Genomic DNA, 20,293 nt, shown 5'->3' on the forward strand with positions numbered 1-20,293 from the left:
GGGTGCTGCTGGCGGTCGCGGCGCCCTCGGCAGATGGTCCTTGCGGGGGCTGCTCCGGGCTGGGAAGGGCCCTCCGGGGCTCGTTTTGCACCGTGTGTACAGTGCCCCGTGCCATGCCTGAGCCGCAGTTAGGATGCAGGGTTTCACACACCGTGTTAAATTCTTAATCTTGATTTGATTTTATTTCTTGTAAGAAACAGGTGAAGAAAAATAGCTATATGCAGGTAGACTGCACTTTAAAACAGACCTAAAATGTATTTTGCCTCAGAGAGGACAGACAAGAGGGTTGACAGTTAAAAGGCAGCAGACATAGAAGTCTCTCCGTGGGAAGGATCAGCTCCACAAGTCAAAACGAGGTCACCTAAAAAAGGACTTTTCATGATGCCTTTGGGGAAGCAGACAAGGTGCATGGAAAGGAAGGTCTGTCCGGATGAATTTGGCATTGAGCGAGGTGTTGCCTACACTAATGCTTGTGTTAGTACGGTCAATAGCAAAGCCGGTCAGAGGCAGGAGGTGTGCCTTACCAACAGAAGGGCTCCTGTTGTTGCAGTCTCCACCTGTCCCAGCCAGGAATGCTGTGCTGGTGCTGCTGGTAGGGATGGTCAGTCCCCTGCAGCTGAGTAGGCAGCAAGGCAGGAGACAAACCAGTGAGCTGTGGCTGCTAACCGCGTACATTTTTGCCAGAACGCTGTCTTTAATTGGCTTCTAATGTCTTCTGGGGTTTTCTCTTGAGGTACGGGTAAATTGGGGGATTATAGAAGTGTTTTTTAAGGCTGTTTCAGGTATATAATCTCAATCATATTTTTTTTCTAGAAAGCAGAGGTAGGTTCTGTGGGATGGTAAAAGGGTAGCTGGGTATTTGGCAGGCAGGTAGGAATACAGAATGTTGGAAAGTAATTTTCTAAGTTTCTGATATTTAATACCTAAGTACCTAACAGTGTGGTGTGCAGGAAATAAGTCATTTCATTGCACTTGAGGGACTGAGAAAAGATCCATCTGTTATGGTGGTTTGGGTTTTTTATGCTCTCTGATGTGCAAACAGATAAGGTCATAGGCCAATACTCAGATTTGCTGAGGAACAGGCTCACATATTTTCTAAGATAAAAAGCTTTCTAGATATTTTGATATCCATGTCTCAGTGTTTTAGAAAAGATGATATGTTTGATTTCTTTACTTAATTTGATGGATTTAATTGCAAAGAGCAGGAAACAGTAAATCATCAATTCTTTTTGCTTCTTTGGAAGTTACTTTGATCATGGTGAATAAACGGAGGATTGTTTTGTCTCTGCTTCAGTTCAACAAAATAGAGGCTGGCCCAAATGTTTGAACTGCTTCATTACAAATGAAAATCAACTAAGAATTTTCTGGATACTCATATTTCCAGTACTGAGAGCTCTAGGAAGAGGAACCTTGTCCATTCTATCAGACTAAGATGATTGTAAAAAGCTATGGGTTTTTACTGACTAGATTTAATCCCAGACTTGTAAAGTTTATACAAACCCCTAAGTTAAAGCAAAACATTTTAAGTCTTAAGCTTTCCTGTGTAAAAAATACATTGTGGCTCAATGATAAACTGCATTTTCAGTACATAATGTGTAATATTTTCCTGAAATGGCTCCTGGTTTAGTGGCTGAGACCCTGTACAGCCTAAGAAGGAAAGCATATGTTTTGTCACTGTGAAATTGAAGCTGCAGCAGAAAGTGATTATATAGAAGTATGATGCCTGTTTCTGTAGGCAGAGTGAAATATGCCAAATAAATGCTTGTATATGTAGGAATGCTTCTTTGATCTGGTGGAAAGGGCCCTGATCACAGCCGTGCAGTGGAGTTTGGAGTGCAGCAGTGATGCCATGTTAATTTGCAGTTCCTGAATGCCTCTGAGAGGTAGTGAGACAGCATGGTCCTGAGAACTGGTGTTTCCAGCCTCAGTTTTTCACTCACCTGTTAAAACGCTGTAAGATCTCTAAGGGTGTTTGTTGGAGTGGGTGCTTGACTGTAACTTGGTGGTTTGTAGCACTTACTGCATTATCCCTTTCAGTTTACCTAGGTAAGTTTTTCATTGAACAAGGTGGCCATCGTACTACTTTGTGTCTCTCCTGAAACTTGAACCGTAACATTTTTCTCTCTATTGTCATAGCTGTAAAAGACCCTACAGCTGTAGAAAGAGCAAATTTATTGAACATGGCCAAGCTGAGTATCAAAGGACTCATTGAATCAGCCTTGAGCTTTGGCCGCAGTCTGGATTCTGACTACCCACCTTTGCAGCAGTTCTTTGTTGTCATGGAGCACTGCCTAAAACATGGCCTGAAAGGTGTGGTAATTGTTCTAGCTATGTATTTCTCATCCCAAACATGCCTTTTTCTTTTTCTTTCTTGAACTAGATAGAAAAAGTATGTTATGTTGCATTCAAAATGGAAAAAAATTAAGTTGTCACCTTTTATGATGAATAGTGTCATTATTAATTCCTCACAACATATATTTCCACATTTGCCAGCGTTGTCTTTGGTGCACCATTTGTTGTAAGTGGTCTAGGGAATATAGCAGCTGCATGTGTGTATGTAGTGTATAACATCCTTTTTATATTATTTTGTTCTAGCAAAGCAATTTGATGTTCACAGCAAAATAATTCTGAAACTGGCTTTAGATACTGGTGAGCTGACCAGTGTCACAGTTAGGAGTTATCTGGAAGTCTGGACTTAGCAGTTAGTAACTCTTCTACTCACCAACGATTGTGAAGGAAACTACTGCAGTAATTTAAATTAATTCAATTAATTAACTTTTCTTTTCCTAGTAAGAAAATCCTTTCTAAGTTACAATAAAACCATCTGGGGTCCTCTGGAACTTGTGGAGAAATTATATCCAGAAGCTGAGGAAATAGCAGCAAGTGTCAGAGATTTGCCTGGCCTTAAGTAAGTATTGGGAAAAATACAGCAGAAAAATAAAGGACCTGATTGAGAATCTACAAGTGTCTCCTGAGTCCATTTGGCATTCATCAAGCTGTTGAACAGCTAGCAATGATATTGGGGAGAGCACAGATGGATTGTGTTAGCTTTTCCTGTTCTGCATAAAACAGCTGAAAAAGTAGTATTTTTATGTTCTTTTCTAGTGCTCCTGGGAGAAAAGTTTCATGAGTGGTGGACAACAATGGGGCAAAAAGGAGCAGGTTGTGTATCAAACAGGCTGTAGTCTAGAACTGCAGCAAACACTAGTGAGTGTAGTCAGCAAAGGCTGTGCAAAACTCAAGGTAACATACAAAGAGGAAAGAATTAGCTTTTCAGATTCTTGTGTGCAGGGTCCTACTGAAATGTAAATTTATGCTGTGAACTACATTCTCCTCCCATTCCCCTGCATTCTGGTTTTGTATTCAGCTCTAAATGGGCTACACATGAATTCCAAAAGGGTTTGGTTACACTGTGATTGGTATATGGCAGCATGAGAGTTACAATTTGTAGCTTTAGACCTTATCTCAAGTACATAGGCATATAAATTATTATTTACTCTTGTATTAGGCCAAATGAGGTAATGCCCTTTGCCCAGCATGTTTCTTAGAAAGAAACATGTTTCTTTCTATCCTCATACAGATTGTGAGTGTTTTTTGCATTTATGTGTTTACTGCTTTCTATTTGTGCAAGCACTAGAAGAGGAAGATCTAAAGGTCCAGGTTTAATTTGTTTGATATTAAATTTGCCAGTTACATGCATTTTCATCTCTTTTGAATTGTTTTCCAAGATGCCACTGAACCTGTACACAAATCCAAATTAAAGCTAGAATTCAGTCTGTTGTGTAAACCCAGAGGATCGGATTGAGAAGCTAAGCTGGCATGATGAGTTTTGATGGGCATTTGGTTACTTCTTTTGCAGTTCCTTTGGAGACTTTATAAACAAGTTGGAGTCTGAATTGTTGCAGACATTTTACTTCAGCAGAACACAGGACTTTTAGGATTATCAGGTTCTTGTGCATTCTTTTGTCCTGTTCTTTGCAGGGACTCCTCCCACACTCAGTTGAGTAGATGAAAATTTTTCTGGTGTTATTCCAAAACTTGAAACCTAGACATTATAGCTTCCCAGACTGTGATGCTCAGCTAATAATTTGAAATAGCAATACCAGTAGAGTGACAAGCTGTTTGGCAGTGAGTTAATCAGTATGTTGTTAATTTGGGGTTGTTTCTCCATGCCCTTTGTTTCAGAACACCACTGGGCCGTGCTCGGGCCTGGTTACGTTTAGCACTGATGCAGAAGAAAATGGCTGATTATCTTCGCTGTTTAATCATTCAGAGAGATCTTCTCAGGTAAAAAATTAAGTAGATTTGGTTTATAATTTATTTTTAGAGGTTTAGTTTCCTAAAACAACACATTCCTCCACCATGCAGAGTACAGACTAGATACCTCTGGAGAGTACGTGAACTCACCCCTGCTGTGTGCGTGGTTTGCTACTGAGCTGCCGTTGCACAGAGGGCTGTTGCTCTGAACTTTTCCTTTCACACTTCTAAGAGTGGCATTGCTCTCTTCTAGTGTAACTTTTGTCTAAGAGGGTAGTTGAAGCACAAAGGGAGAAAAAAGCCTTGTCATCTTAATTCCAGTTGTATAAACTGTATTTATTTTTAAGGCTTGTGTTGTATGCTTAGGTAACGCTGGTACGTCAGGATGATGTTGGTGTTCAGCAGCTGTGGACTTCTTCATTGAAAGCACTTTGTTATATAGAATCAAAAACTTCATTCAAAAAGTACAAGGAGGCAAAAGTGCTGGTATTCTGTTGTTTAGTGAAGTATTTTTATTTTTAAAACCTCTTTAGCACTTCAGCCCTTTGTTTCTCTTTTACCCATTCACTCTCTTCCTTGGCTTCTTTAATTTCAATCATGTGTTCATAAAAGTCCAGAAGTATTTTCACACAAGGTGATTTTTTTTACCATTCTTCTTTTGCTTTCCATTGAAGTGCTTGTTCACAACATAAGTTGTGTGACTCGGTGAGGCCGAACATCCTTCCTGGTCAAAAGTGGCACTTGGCAGGTGTATGGGGAAGAGCCTTTTTTTATGGCTTTGTTTTTGGTTTGGTGTTTGAAGGCAAAAAAAGTCTTGCCCTCTGAATTTCTCAGCCCGCCATCAGCTTGTGGCTCAGGTTTCTGGAGCCAAAGGAGAATCTTTGTTTGTAATAGCCTCTGAGCTGAACCATGGACTTTGAATGTTTAAGTATTTATGGGGTGAAAGTATGGGCAGAACCAGTTTGTCTTCAAGGATGTTGTAGTAAGGCTACAATAAGAGAAACAATTCTGATTCATATGTTGCTTGTTATTAATTTATTGGATGTTCATATAGTGAATATACCAATAAGATGCAATTTTCTTCTTTAACAGTGAATTTTATGAGTATCACGCACTGATGATGGAGGAAGAAGGAGCAGTTATTGTCGGGCTGTTAGTTGGGTTAAATGTGATAGATGCTAACCTGTGTGTGAAGGGAGAGGACCTAGATTCACAAGTAAGTCAGTGCAGGTAAACGAATGCACATGCAATCTGTGAGATCTTTATGTACAGTGAATTTTGTTGCTATGTTCTCTTGATAGAAATCCTTCTAGAGACTGTTCAGGGTTTGGTGATTCACTCCTGCATCTGTGGGGGCTGTTCCATTGTGTCGTTTCAGTTGGGTCAGACCTTCAGGTGGTGATAATTGGAGTGCAAGGGTAAAGTTTTGTGCTTTGTTGTCAAATGGATGCAATAGTGGCAATGCTGAGTTCTTTCCATCTTAATTGTGTCATTTCCTCTGTGGGAGAAGTGTAGTTCCATAATCATTTATCCTGTTGGTTCATTTATTGTTGTTCTGGAACATAATAGAAATTATTCAAGGACCTGAAACAAAAACTCTCTTCACATAGTGTAATAAAAGACTTTATGATAGGGTGACTTACTTTCAATCTGCAAAACAGATTCTTGGAATTCTTCCTGCCTTGCATCAGGCTTTGACTTTGAGCTCTGATCTCTTCCCAGAAAATGTTAATGGATGCTCTTTAAAGGCAGATGCACGAGTATTTGTAAATAAATGTAGGATTTTTTTTTTCAGTTTTTGTGGGAAAAAATAGTAGTAGTTGAAGTGATTATTACTGTATTTCAGCATATATTTGATGAAAAACAGTTTGTCTGGGAAAGAAAAGTTACAACTAATTGGGTGTGTGTGGTTGAATTACAGAGCCAACCAAATTTTGGTACTCAACTTGTCCTCGATTGTCTGTTCTAGTTGCTATCTGATACTAGTTTTAGGCACCAGTTTTGTGTAAAAGAAGGTGTAACATTGAAAGGCCTATAATTATAGAAAACCTGTCACCTTGCTCTCAGTATTGAGAATTAAATGTGTGCACTGTAGATCACAAAATCCCTTGCTGGCTACACTTCTGTGTCCTAGGTCACTTGATGACCTTGCTGTATGAGAGGAGAGAAAACTTGGTTTGCAAAGCTAGCAGTGGCTGTGCAGATGAGATTCAGTTTGAAATTCGTAAAGCATCCAGAGTAATGCTGTTTGTGAGGAGGAGGGTAAGGAAGGCACCTCCTCAGAGAAGCCAGAAGCAGCAAGTTGTAGTGATCAGGAAGAGAAACTTGTGAAGGGTGATGGAAGTCACAACTAGGAGCACAGTTTTTGTATGTTGAAAGAATGCTACTCAGTGGTGAAATGTGTATATGCACACATAGAGAATTAGCAAACGTTAATAGAGAGGGCATTTCACCTTTTTCTAATAGAGATTGTATTTTGCTTTAATAAGAAAAATACGTTTTTGAAAAGCTTTCAGAGAAGAGACTGTTTAGAAGAGATGTGGAAAGAATAAGTAGAGGACTGCCACAGGATACTGACAGGAGAGAATTGTGTACACCAAGTAAATGATAAACTTGGCAAGTTACTTGTGACCCAAAGCTAAAGTGAGCTCAGAGAGTTGAAATAATTTGTGAAGAGGGTGCTAGAGACCAAAAAGGAAGAGTTAAAGCACATGTGGTTAAATACTTTTGTTAGACATTAATGAATAGAGTTAGGAGCAGAAATAATGGAAACTTCCATACCTGTATATCATCATATCTGATTACATTAAAATGGAATAGGAAATAATGCAGATTTAGCAAAGTTTTAAAAAAAATGCATGCAGTTGAGTTGTCACGCTTGGGAATAAGGTAGAGAGGTAGTATTGTTTGGCAAGGAATACTGAAAAACAAAACATGGGGCGTCATCGGCGTGGGAGATGTGCCGTGGTGGGAAATCACGTGCAGTGCTGCAGACGTCACCGCGCTGCTCGACCAGTACCAGGGCTGTGTGGTGTCTCGTGATTCCCTACATGGAAGTCTTCCTGGAAGTTTTTGGCTAAGCTCAGTAAAAGGAAGAAGTCACCTTTTCTTTGGGATGTGGTGCATGGCACGTTGTCAATTTTATTCAAACGTAATGTAATTCTTAATAATCGTGGCAACTCCGTTTGGAAAAAGTCTTGTTTAAAATGTTAGAGTTCAGGGTTTTGAGCTTCCAGCTGAAACTGGGCCAGTCTTAAAATGCTGATGTCACTGAGGTTTTATTGACTGCATAAATACAAGGCTGTAAATATCAACAGCAGTTATTTGTGTTATGTGAAACGGTATGTTTGCTTTCCCCTAGGTCGGGGTGATTGATTTCTCTGTGTATTTGAAGAGTGATGATGACATTGGGGGTAAAGAAAGGTATGTCCTCACCAAATGCCTCAGATTTTGCTTGTTAACAAGCGATTTCTTGACCGGTGCCCTGGTTTTTATAGAAATAAGTCAGGTTCTCTGGAGGTGAACTCTTCTGATCCCACTGTCTTGGGAATAATGCCACACTACATTGTTCTGTATTACTCATTAGCTGCAAGAGGATTTGCAGTCTGAAGTAAGCCTCAGCAGCATCACCCACTGCCTTTACCTGCTGGACAGTGAGTTGCCAGGTGGCCGTGGGAAGGAGCCTGCAGACCTTTGAGCCCTCAGCTTGGGATTTAGTCAGTGTTTCAGAGAGACAGAGTTGTGGCAGAGTAAACAAACATCCTTCTTCTTTTCAGACTACGTATGTTCTTATGCTTCATATAGAGAAATTGTTTGCAGTTAAAGCATTAGATTTTTTTGTCTCACTGGTACCACAACATGTAAGTTTTTGACTTCATGATTCTGAGATAAAGTTGCTTCCTTTCTTTTTAAAGACAGCATTAGGATGGAGATTTGCATATGATAGATTTATATGTTTTCAGTACATAGTTCCCAACATCATTTTGCTAAAGCTAATTTTGTTATGTGCTTGCTTTAGAAACGTACAGATTGCTGCAATATTAGACCAAAAGAATTATGTTGAAGAACTAAACAGGCAGCTGAAGTAAGTATTACTTTGAAGTATGTGTGCCAGGCCCGTCAGGTCAATTCCTTGTGTCCCACAGCTTTGTGAGAGAGCATCAGAGAAGAGATGCAGATTCTTCATGTTAAGGCTGAGGATTTAGTGAAGTTGGAAAGAACACTCCCCTGGAGAGACTCAGGAAGTGTCAGTTTCCATGGTTTTGTTTCTGACAGTCAATCTTTATTCTTCAAAGAAACCAAAAGCAGCAAGCCAAAGCTGAAGAAGGTCCTCACGATTCCTAACTTCACAGGAATGGAGTCTGGATTTTGACTGTGTTCTGTTTGATAGTTTGCAGAAAGTGTTCTGATGAATCCATGTGTGTTTCTTTGCCTTCTAGGACATTTTAGTCCGTACTCAGGACTGAAACTGAGTTAGTTGGTTGCTTGCTGGAAGCCACTTCCAGGTTGTAGGTTGTGGTTCCTGTAGGAACAGTTCTCAGGAAAGAAGCAGTTCTCAAGGAATGTACCCTTTACTTTGCCAGATGGTACAAACGTAGGCCACCGCTCTCTTGGTTACTGTGCAAATAGAGGGACAGTGATTTTAATTCTCTGAGGAGTCTTGTGCAAAAGAGCTGTATGAGGAGCTAAAAAGGAAAAAACCCCACAACCAAACCCCAAAAACAAACAACAGACCCACAAAGAACTATTGCAGGTCAGCAATAGAGACCTGACACATCCCAGAACACATTAAGTTTCTTTACCCTGCTGTGCTTAATGAACTGGCACCTTCTGAGGGCACCACAGAGAAATGTATGGAAAAGTACTGTGGGGTTTGGTTTTTTCCTTTGTGGGACATGCAGTCTGAAAAATGTGCTTCCAGCACAAACAGGCAATCAGGTGTAGTTTAATACCATAAAAAAACACAGAGTAATAAAAGGGAATGAAATTCTGATGAGACTCATAAATAAGAAGGAACAAGAAAGAGGTAACCTGAGGACACATGAAAAAATGTGGAGAAGCAAATGGTGTTATAAAAGAAATGTGTTTTGGAGAAGGAGAATCTGGAGAATGGTTTTGTTATATGGGGAGGGAAATAACGTAGATATTGTCTTATAAGGGAACTCATTTGTCTTTTAGATGCAATATAGTTTTGAGGATGAAGGAAAGAGTCATAGCCAGCCAGAAGTTGAAGTGACAGGAATGACATAGGGAATTGGGAATAAGTGCATAGCTGTTCAACAAGGGAGGCTAATGTTTAGGAAAGCCTCAAATAATGGGAGCAGACCTTATAAGTCTTACCTGTTAATCAGTGTGCCTTGCATTAAAGCTTTTGAGCTTGGTTGAATGAGTTTTGATGTAATTTTGAGTGATTTTTTTTCTCTTCTCTCTCAGTAGCACAGTGAGCAGCCTGCACGCAAGAGTTGATTCACTGGAGAAATCAAACACTAAACTAATCGAAGAGGTATTGTTTTATTTCAGTAATGTATTACTTACAGTCAAAGACTTGTTCTCTAAATATGCTTAATTATTTTTTCCTACATAAGATCTGTATAGTGTGTTCAGGTACCTTTATTTTGGCCTAAAGGATGGGTGCAGTAGCTGCAGGATTTGCAGTCAGCTTGCCCAGGTAGCCTGCAGCATCACCAAATTAAACATTGCAGTTTCCAGTTTTGGACAAAATGAGAAGAAAATCCTTCCTTAATGCAAGCTGTGTGTCTGATTTTGTGCACATGACCAGTGCAGAATGGGTGACACCACTTGCTAAAAGGGACAGAAGGTGGTTCACCGAGCAGTTTCTGTTACTGTTCTCAGCCTTAGCCCAAGGATTGCTTCTTACTTGTTTGCTGTCTGCTTGCATACAGCTTTTAGACCTGCCTAGCTCTGGTTTTGTGTTGGTATCCTGTATTTCTGGTTATCTTTGATGCTTGACTAGATCCCAATATTTTTAGCTTTGTAAGAGAGAACACCTTTTCTCAGTTTGAGCTGCTTGAGAAATAGTTTACGCAGTGGGAAATGGAAAGCTGTTGAAGAGACAGCAGGCTCTCTCTGGGTGTAATGTACCCAGGCAGGGTGAAAACATGTTTCTGAGTGTTAATTCTCAGAGTATTCTGGTTTCTTTACAAGCCTTCAGCCTGACTGGCCACCTGTTCTGATGGTTTGGCTTATAATTCTGACATTAAGGTATATATTTTAGCGCCCAGTTACGAAGTTTCACCTCTTCTCATTTTGTTTGCTATCCATCTGGGAGAGGCTTTGCTGTGTGAATGCTCCATATGATATGTTAAGATGTCTAAGAAAGAATAAAACAGAATGGACTTGAAGCCAAATGGGAAGAAGAATTGAGGGGAGGGAATTGAGGGTCTGTAAGTCGCAGTGAAGGAATGAAAAGAAAGCATGTGCTTTACCAGACGTGAAATAATGAAGTAACTTGAGTACTCATGCTGCTGTGTGATCAAAGGGACTCATCACTAAAGCCAGAAGCTTTGTTTTTGTTAAAAACAATTAATCTTCTGCTTGGTAGACAGTGAGCGTAGAGCAGGGAATGTCTTGGCCTCGCATCCATCAGAACATTCTTTACTTCTGCTCACAAAAGTGATTGCTTTTCTTTCTTTTGTTCTTTTCAGTTAGCAATAGCCAAAAATAATATAATTAAACTTCAGGAAGAAAACCATCAATTAAGGAGTGAGAATACGCTGATTTTAATGAAGACACAGAATCATCTAGAGGTATGTTAGTTTTACCACATGTAAGATAGTAATGGTGTGTGGTTTGTTGTCATTGAAGTGTGTGTACATCTCAGCCTGAAGTAAGCTGTGCAATCTGAAACCACTTTGGTAGGGAAAAAAAAAATAAATCTGCTTTATAATGGCCTAAGTATATCCAAAATCTAGTACACTAGATTGTTTTATAACTGGGTGCAGATTTTGTAGCATTTTTACCTTGTCGTTCTTCTGGTTTTCTTCCCTCCTTCCTTTTTTGTTCAAACTGTAAGCTATATCCAGGAGCATTGAGCCAATATTATCTGAAAAGCTTGTCAAAACAGGGTGTGTTTTAGTTGCTTTATAATGGCCTAAGTATATCCAAAATCTAGTACACTAGATTGTTTTATAACTGGGTGCAGATTTTGTAGCATTTTTACCTTGTCGTTCTTCTGGTTTTCTTCCCTCCTTCCTTTTTTGTTCAAACTGTAAGCTATATCCAGGAGCATTGAGCCAATATTATCTGAAAAGCTTGTCAAAACAGGGTGTGTTTTAGTTGTCAGACTGTCTGTCCTGGGCTGTCTTGTTGTGTATACAATTGCCAAACTTGATTTTCAAGCTGTGATTTGTAGCTCCTTATGCGTCTTTTGTATGTGTCTTACAGGATAATTGGTAAAAGCACGGGTTAAGCAGATGTTTGGATTGCTTAGTATTGAAACAGCTGTGTATGAAAATGACCCTGAAGGACAGTACTGGAGTGTAGATGTTAATTTTGCTAGATGTACTACTGTCTCATTCTACAGCTGAGGGCCACAGAGCAGAAACAGCTCTTTCTTGTTTGTGCTGTGCTTGGAGAATGTACTTGTAAGGGTTTCCCCCTCCCCAGTGTTAAATTTATGCTGTTAATTGCTGACCTTGTGATGAAGAAAGACAGAATCTCTGTACCTTTGCAGGCAACCAAAGTGGATGTTGAAGCAGAGCTTCAGACCTACAAACAGTCCAGGCAGGGTTTGGATGAGATGTACAGTGAAGCACGTAGACAGCTGCGGGAGGAGTCGCAGCTTCGACAGGTAAGCGATCCTGCCTGGGATTGTGCAGCACCTCCACCAGAGACAGTGCTCCAGAGGAGCTGGGGCATGAGTGTGTCTAGCTTTGCTGAGGTTAGGTGCTGCATTTAATTGCCTTTAATATCCTTTTCTCTGACTGCCTGTAATAAAAAGGTTTTTTTGAACAGAGCAATCCATACACCAATATTGCTGTAATAATGTTGCTGAAGAGTAGTAAAGAAAATACAGTTTTCTTTGAGAAATTTTTAGGTGAGTTGTTAGCAATAGGGTATGCTCTGTATCTGTGCTATATCTTGTGGAAATATAAATGCTTCAGTTCTGTTTTTGTAATTAATACTTGGGCTGTGTACCCGTGTCACTGTGTGTCTGTGTAACACGGTCAGGTAATTTCTTACGACCTGAATTGTCTTCTCCTGAAGTTTAAAAAACCTACTGGTCACTAAGTATATAGTGTAATGTTACTTAGTGGATAATTTGCAAGGTTAAAGAGAGGCAGAATTCCTGAGGTGGTGAAGTAGGTGGTGCTGCAGCTCTGTCAACTTTTGTGGGGTTTTTCAAAGCAGAAATAAAATGCTGCATAATGATTTAAATACTGTGTGTTGTGTTTTGCAGGACATGGAGAATGAGCTAGTGATCCAAGTTAGTATGAAACATGAAATAGAGCTTGCCATGAAGTTGCTGGAGAAGGATATCCATGAGAAGCAGGACACCCTCATAGGCCTTCGGCAGCAGCTCGATGAAGTTAAAGCAATTAACATGGAAATGTACCAAAAGCTGCAGGTAAAGGAGCAATCTCTGTTAAAGTGCTGAAACGATCAAAGGGAGAGAAATGCATTCCTGTTCTGGTTGATTAAATGCTGCTGTTTCTTAGTTTTGGGTTTGCATAAGCTTCTTAGGCCAGCTTGACATTCTAGAACTTTGCTGATACAAACGTGATTTCACACAAAGAAGTTCTTAAGGCAGTCAGTTGGTGGGTTTACAGAAGAAAAGAGCATGAGGATAAGATCATTGCCTAATAACATGGCAAGTGAAATAGAGAGTAGTGTATCTAAAATAATGACATTTTTTGGCTTGTGTTGTATTAAAAAAGCAGAAGAATGTTGGCACATAGTGAGGAGTGGAAGAGAACACCTGACCTTTCACAGTAAGGAAAGAAAGACAAGATTGTACAAAATGGAAAAAGCTAATTACAGTTTGGTTGGGTTTTTTTGTTTTTTTTTTTTAAATCTTTTAACAAGTTAAGAAAATCTGCAACAGTGCAGTGCCTTTTTGGGACTATAGGGATCTCAGAGACCCCAGATGCAGCTAACAAATGACCTGACACCAGGGAAGGGTCCCAGTGAATTATTTATGCAGAACATAAATTTGATTTATGAACTCAGGTATCAAAGCCAGCACAAGAAACCAGTCAAATATGTGACAGAATGCAGGGAAGAAAATTAGGATGCTGCAGAGAGATAATGGAGGTGCTGGACTTCTCCACCTGCAGCTGTGAAGGAATGGGACCAGAGGAAGAGAAGTATAAATAGAGCTGGAAAGCAAAGTGAGAATGTTCTCCAGTGTGTTAGGAGCTGTGGGGTTTTGTTTTGTAGGAGAACCTCAGGAATTTTCAGGACTAAGCATCTTAGCTCTTTGTTGGTAAGGTTATGATGGGCTACTTGATCCATGAATTTAAGGTGACTTCCAAAATGATTAACTAAGAAAGGAAACCAGAGTGAAACACTTATTAAATAACATCTTCACCTGCAGAGTACAAAGCTACAGATTCACTAGGTGTAAAGCTGTAAAGCACTGTGGGTTTTTAGGGGGAAATGCTTAAAAGTGATCCAAACCTGCTGCCATCTCAGATGCTGAAGAAAAAGCAATGCACAGCCATTTCAGGTTTAACCTTTTGTGTAACACAGGTTTCTGAAGATGCTATGAAAGAAAAGAGTGAAATCATTAGTCGATTAGAGGATAAGACCAATCAAATTAATGCAACTATGAAACAGCTAGAACAAAGGTACAGCTCCATCTTTGTTTTTCTTCATTCGTGACTCCATCCCCTCATGTTTTACTGCATTCCTACAGTTGCCACAGAAATGTAACTTTCAACCAGAACATTTAGCACGAGCCTTTCTGGAACTTTGAACTCGTGCTTTGCTGTTGGATTTTTTTCTGTTTAACAAATACAGTTACTTTAAATACAAACTTAATCTTTCAGTTTTCTTCCTCCACCATCTTTCTTCTGGTCCTAGGTTTTTGTGCTGACGGCAAAAGTTGTTCTTTGAGTCGTTGCAAAATTCTGATTCATTGTTAGCTATTTTTTCCCACCTGAATGCAATGCAGTAGAAACTGAAACATTAGTCTTGCTTATACTTAAACATGTGCTTAATGCAAACATTCAGTGCATTCAGGGAAAACTGATGTGTTTGCTGAAGCTGTTCCAGTTGTTGCCCATTGCTTGGGAAGTGCCATTGCTTTCCATGACTTGTGTTTTCACACTGAAAAGGTTGAAAAGTGAAAGACTAAAATTCCAGAATATAAATCTGCATTATGGTTAGACTGCATGTACTACACTGGATTAAAGTGTAATTCATATGTGCTAATTTAGTGACCTTATATGCAACACTGATTTTTTAAACTGTAAAATATGACATACCCATAAGCCCTGTCATGTTGGTGTTTGGCATGTCTTTTTTTTCCCATTTAAATCTGATTATGAAAAGCATGGTTATGTATTAAAAAATTTAGTGACATGAATATTCTTTTATTGACATCCTTTTTTTCCTCTTTTTTCTTTTTCTTTTTATCCTTTATCCCAATTTTTGTTTTCACTGTTTTGCTGCCTTCATCTGTCTTTGATTTTTGTCCACTGCATTCATGAAGTGACAAAGAACTGTTAACTCAAACTAGGACAATTGCAATGTCATTTATGAAATGTGCTGGCAATGAAGTTCAGCACCAGTATAAACTTGTCAAGGATATATCGTTCTGAAAGCTCCTCCAGATCTCTTGTGTTGAAATTATTACTGATCAGATAGAACTTAAGATATTTTAAAGTGGTATTAGAAATCCTGCACTGTAATTGATCGTAGCTGAGTTCTGTTTTGTTTTCTGAGAGAACATCATCTTCAATCTCACTTTGCCCCTCTTAAAAAAAAAAGGAAAACAGTAAATTACTGCACTGTTATTAAGCAAATGTAACCTAGTTTTCTAATGCTGTCTTACCACTTCTTAATTGTCAAACGAAGTTTATTTTAAAAGTTTAGATATCTTTACTTTGACATTTTTATGACATTTGTTTCTGATTAGTGATTTTTCCTATTATTTGGTACTAATAGATTTAAAAAGTAGCCCTGCTGGCTAATACTCCCCTTCTCCCTGCTCATTTCTTTCCCTTTTAGGCTGCATTTATCCACAACATGCTCTCTGTTGGGTTTTGTGGCTATAACTAGCACAGGAGTTTGAGGGGGGAAGAGTCGTGTGCTGTGTCAGAGCAATACCTGTAAGGACAGAGTCTGGTGTCAACATACACATCCTGTTTGTGCAGTGAGAGAGTAACAGGGTCTGGGGATAACAGCTGAAGCACAATTCCATTTTGCTGGTGGCATGTGGGCAAAAGATTTTCATGGAAGGAAAATGTGTTTGGAGCCTGACTTGGGTGGGACTCAGCCAGGAGGGACAGTGTGCTGCAGCACATCCTGTGGCTGACAGCTGTGTAAAGCAGGTGTGCCCTGACAGCTGGCGTGGAAGGTGCAGTACTAAGTGGGATGTACAGTTAGGGCCCAGATCCTGAACTTGTCTAACTCGTTTGTGGGCGAGGAGCTTACTTGCCTGTGTCTACAGAGTAATTATCACCTGTGGTGTTGGCCAAACCCTTTTCCCTCCCTCCCTCCATTATTAGGCAGCCTTTACAAGTCATATTTCTGCTTTGAGCTGCTGCTTGTCTGCACTGCAGACACGAGAGAGTTTGAGTGCATCCTGGTGTTCCACGGCAGTTTGTAGTGGACGTTGACTGGGCAGATAATCTTGGGGTTTTTAAGCAGAAGGGGATGTGTTTGCAAAGGTGGGGGCAGGATGCAATAATACAGAGAGGGTTTCCACTCCATGGTTATGTACTACCTTATTCCTTGGTCAGGAGTCCGAAAGAGCCTTTAACATGGGCTGGCTACTGAAAAATAACTATCTTCCATCCTCAAATAAACCCAAACCAGAAACTCTGGATAGAACAGTGAGTAGACCACAGCAGAAATGGGAGCACTGTCCATCTCCCAATCTGCAAACCAGTGTCATCTGAATGGCAAATCCAGCTCAGCACCTGAATTTCAGCAGTGCAGTCAGCCTTGGTGCTGGGCTTGGGGTTGGTGCTGCAGCTTTTGGGTAGCAAGCTCCCTCTCTGCCTTGCTTCTGGAAACTGCACTGCAGTTGATGTTGTGATTTAGGGAAGGATTTAATTTGCTTTTGGTGTTAATGTCTTGTGTAGCTTCATTCAGCTTCTGCACAGGGAGTTGACCTGCTTTTTCCCAGTATTCTGCTTTCCATACAAGTTTTGGCTCTGCACTGCCACTGCAGGTGGGACTGGGAGCATTCTTAAAGCCCCTGGTACAGCTGAGTTGAGATAGTTTAATTCCTGACTTTTTCCACTTGTTTACTGGCAGCTTTTGGAAACTCCTGCTGGTGCAACTTCATCAGCAGAGGCACAAATGCAGACATAGTGCTGACTTAGCTTCTTTTTCGCTGACACAGAGCTGTGAGTTGCTCTGCCTTCAGCTCGCTGATGGCAAGTGAGAAAGGAAGCATTTCACAGATTGCTCCCAGCACTTACCTGAGAGGCCCTTGAAACAGTTTGCTAGACACAAGGTATCAGGTGGGGACACTCAGTGGTACTGCACAGGCTCTTTTACTCTCCTGCCTTCCCATCCAGGCAGGTGTAGCCACGAAATAGCACAAGTCCCATTTAGTATGTTTACTTTTGTTACATTGCATCCATCTTTCTTTGACCAAGGGGAGAGGAACCACAAGGAACTCATGAATTCCAAGGGGAGTGTTAGCTGAAGCAGACACAAACCTCTAGAATTCAGAAAGAAAGGATTAAATAAAAAAGCAAGCCCTCGTTTCTTGATTAATCATGTTTATTTGTCTATGTACTAATGGAGCTAGTATGGAGCTATTTTAACCAGCATCAGAATGCATTATTTTTAATACAGATTATTGAAATAAATTCAAGGGTATGGTGTAGTTGAGGCAGTTCTATAAATGTGGTGGGATCTGTTACGGTGTATTTTGTTGTATTAGGCTAGTTAAGTTTGGGGCTTTTTTTGTTGTCTGGTTGCAGTGCTCTGTACTCAGACTTTTGCCTCAGTTGTTTTGAGCTGCTTTTGCACAACACATGCTCTGCCCTGTCTTAATGGGTGATTAGTGCAAGCCAAGTATTCTTACAGGGTTTATTTGGGAAGAAAAAACAGCTTCAAAACTAACACATGGATGTATGCTAAAGGAAAAACAAAAGCATAAAGCTACATGCTTCAGTTCTTAACTATCTGTCACCATGCTTTGGCACATGTTATTCATGAGCATGAAATAAAACAGTGATTACTGACAGTGATTACTCTCTTGCTGTATGGAAACCCAGGAGCAAGTTCTCAGGCATTGTATGGATTTCTCGTTTGAGTTTGTGAGTTTCCCCCAAGCTTTGTTTTTATTTAGAAATGTTTCTATTTCCCCATTTTTCTTTTATTTGTCTTCTTCACCCTCTACACCCTAGTTCTATCTTCAGTTTTACCCAAAGTTGATTTGAATTACACCAGATTGCAGCAAGCAGAGAAGGCTCAAATGGAGGCTGAGGCTGAGGATGAGAAACTTAAACAGGAGTATGTGAATAAATCTGAAAATCTGCAGAAAGAATTCTCCCAGAAGGAGAAACAGCTGTAAGTATATCTTTGCTGTTTGGAAGAACACATGGCAGTAATCATTCTGCACTGCAGTGTGTCCTGTGCCTTGACACAGGCTTGTTGTGGAGGAATGGTTTGCAACAGAATGTAAATGCTGAAGACCTTTGCATTGGGTACTGGCAGGACAGGAGGAAACATGCCATTTGAAGACAGGCAGGCTAGGTTTGAGCGCCTCTAAAACGGTGTGCATCTTGAAAGGAAGAGAGACAACACCATTATTTTCTGTCAAAAAGTCCAGCTTAGTTAATAAGGAAATTGTTGTAAGTGGGGGAAAGCATGTAGTGTAGTAGTAGGAATCATACACAGTTTTAACAAAACCCACAAGTAGGTAATAGTGTGCACTTAAACAGAAGTGGCATAAGAATATTTTTATTGATCACATTTATGAATGAGGTTTAACTTAACCACTGTGCAGGAAATAAAACATGACAAATCACCAGAGTCGTAAAAGTAACATAAAAGCCAATCCCTCTAGTCTTGCTCCTGTTAAATCCTTTAGGACTGTAATGGTAAGAGCTCCCTGTTCCCTGTTTGGGAAGAGAAAACAGGAATTATTTGAGTAAATGTGTGACACACAGACTTGGGCTTAAAACCTGGTGATTTCCAGTCCCATTGTTTGCCTCTCTCACAAGTCTGAATGTTACTACACTTGTGTAACTGTCATGATCAGTGTTCACTTTGCTACCACAGTCATCTCTGCAGATTTGGGCAAAAGAAAGTTCAGACCCCAACCTTAGAATTCTGCAGTTCTGAGACCTTCAGGTCATGTTCACTTCAGACAGATGCTGAGGTAGTGACCCAAAATGTAAGTCTCTCCTTTAGACATGGTTTTGGTTTTAAAGCAGGAAATATGAATGTGGATACAGGTTTTCTGTCAAAAAACCTGGCATGAATGCCCTTCAGACATTTTTTCCTTCATTGTGCTGGCACAGTTCAAATCTAGAAGGCTGAGCTGTGTGCTTCCACCTTTGGTTTGTCCATAACAGTCTTAAGTAACAACTCCTTCATGGAACTGCTAGTAAAATTCCAGCTAGGATGGATCTTCCATCAGAGTAGCCCTAATTCCTTTAACTGGACTTCAGTTAGACTAACAGAACCTACATCCCTCTTTATGTTGAGTCTCAACTGTGTAGGAAGCTCAATAAAAATAGTACCTTAAAGTCCTTCCTCATTTATGTTCAAATATGTTCAAAATGCCATAAGCCTTAGTCTGAAGTAGAAGATTCACATCTAAGGGTGTAAAATTAAATAACTTTCATGGAAAGCAGATTCATCTGCAGTCACTGTCTGCATCAGCAGTGGCAGCGTGGCCGGTTGGTCTGGGCTACTGGGGAAAGAAGTTTATATGACACAGTCAAGGGGGATTTCCCTTATGCATGCTCAGAAATGCTTCAGAGTTTTGTGGTTATCTTCTCTTGCTCATTTATTTCAGAGGTCAGCTCTTCAAAATTGTGCCACATTTGTGGTCCTCCGAGTCCATTTAATTTTAAAAGCATTTTCTAAGTGCATGTGCTTTGTCTATTACACTGACATCTAAAACATTACAGTGATACATTATTTCTCTTTTAGAAAACATTTAAGTTAATAAGTTATTGTGATAATAGTGCATCGCACCCAGAAATAAGTGATGTTCTTGTGCACAGTGATTTCTGTTTGTTTGTTTCCCATATTCCAGGCTTCAGCTGGAAACAGATCTGAAGATACAGAGAGAGTGGCGGCAAACCTTAGAGGATGATCTTCAAAAGGAAAAGGAAACTGTGTCTCGTCTGAGAATAGAGACCCAAGAAATAATTAACCTTAAAAAAGTAAATTCTGCAGCAAAATTTGACTAGTAATCTGGAAATTGACTGCAAAATTAATGATGGACTTAGACATGGTATTTTTAAGAAATTTTGCAAATAGATAAGAAACATTAGATTAATGTATTCTCACAAAGAGAATATGTGAAAAATGGGAGTTTGCTCCCTATTCGGTCCTCAGATCAAAACTCAGCTTTGAATAAGGAGAAATGGAATCCTCATCTTCCTTTCTCTGTTGTGTTGAGGACTGTCTTCATGGTGGGCCAGAAGGTGCTTCAGTTCCTCTCGGGTCCAGTATTCGTGACTTGTAGTGGTGTTTGTCTCTGCAGTAAGTGGGGTTGATTTGAGAGAGAGAGAAAGCTGCAGAAGCAGAAATGCTTCTTTGTCTCTTGGGTTTAATCTTGAGTGTTTGTTGTTTGAGGTGGATTTGGATGGAGTGATGGATCATGCATTCACAGAGCTGCAGCCCTTGGCTTGGACAGGGCACTGTCTGCTGG

The 20,293-nt window shown here is 40.0% G+C and overlaps 1 protein-coding gene across 1 annotated transcript; it reads left to right on the forward strand.

Annotated features, from left to right (window-relative positions):
• Window positions 1–2,126: 2,126 nt before the first annotated feature.
• On the forward strand, window positions 2,127–19,802 carry RUFY2 (RUN and FYVE domain containing 2; the record flags this gene model as incomplete). Its single annotated transcript, XM_009080981.1, has 13 exons — window positions 2,127–2,310; window positions 2,791–2,908; window positions 4,186–4,287; window positions 5,350–5,473; window positions 7,619–7,680; window positions 8,276–8,341; window positions 9,691–9,760; window positions 10,923–11,024; window positions 11,951–12,067; window positions 12,677–12,844; window positions 13,969–14,066; window positions 17,854–17,973; window positions 19,673–19,802. Coding segments are annotated over exons 1-13 (1,407 nt in total), but the record flags the coding sequence as incomplete, so codon positions are not given.
• Window positions 19,803–20,293: the final 491 nt, after the last annotated feature.

The sequence above is a fragment of the Acanthisitta chloris genome, unplaced genomic scaffold (genome assembly GCF_000695815.1).
Source record: "Acanthisitta chloris isolate BGI_N310 unplaced genomic scaffold, ASM69581v1 scaffold46138, whole genome shotgun sequence".
Lineage (NCBI taxonomy): Eukaryota > Metazoa > Chordata > Aves > Passeriformes > Acanthisittidae > Acanthisitta > Acanthisitta chloris.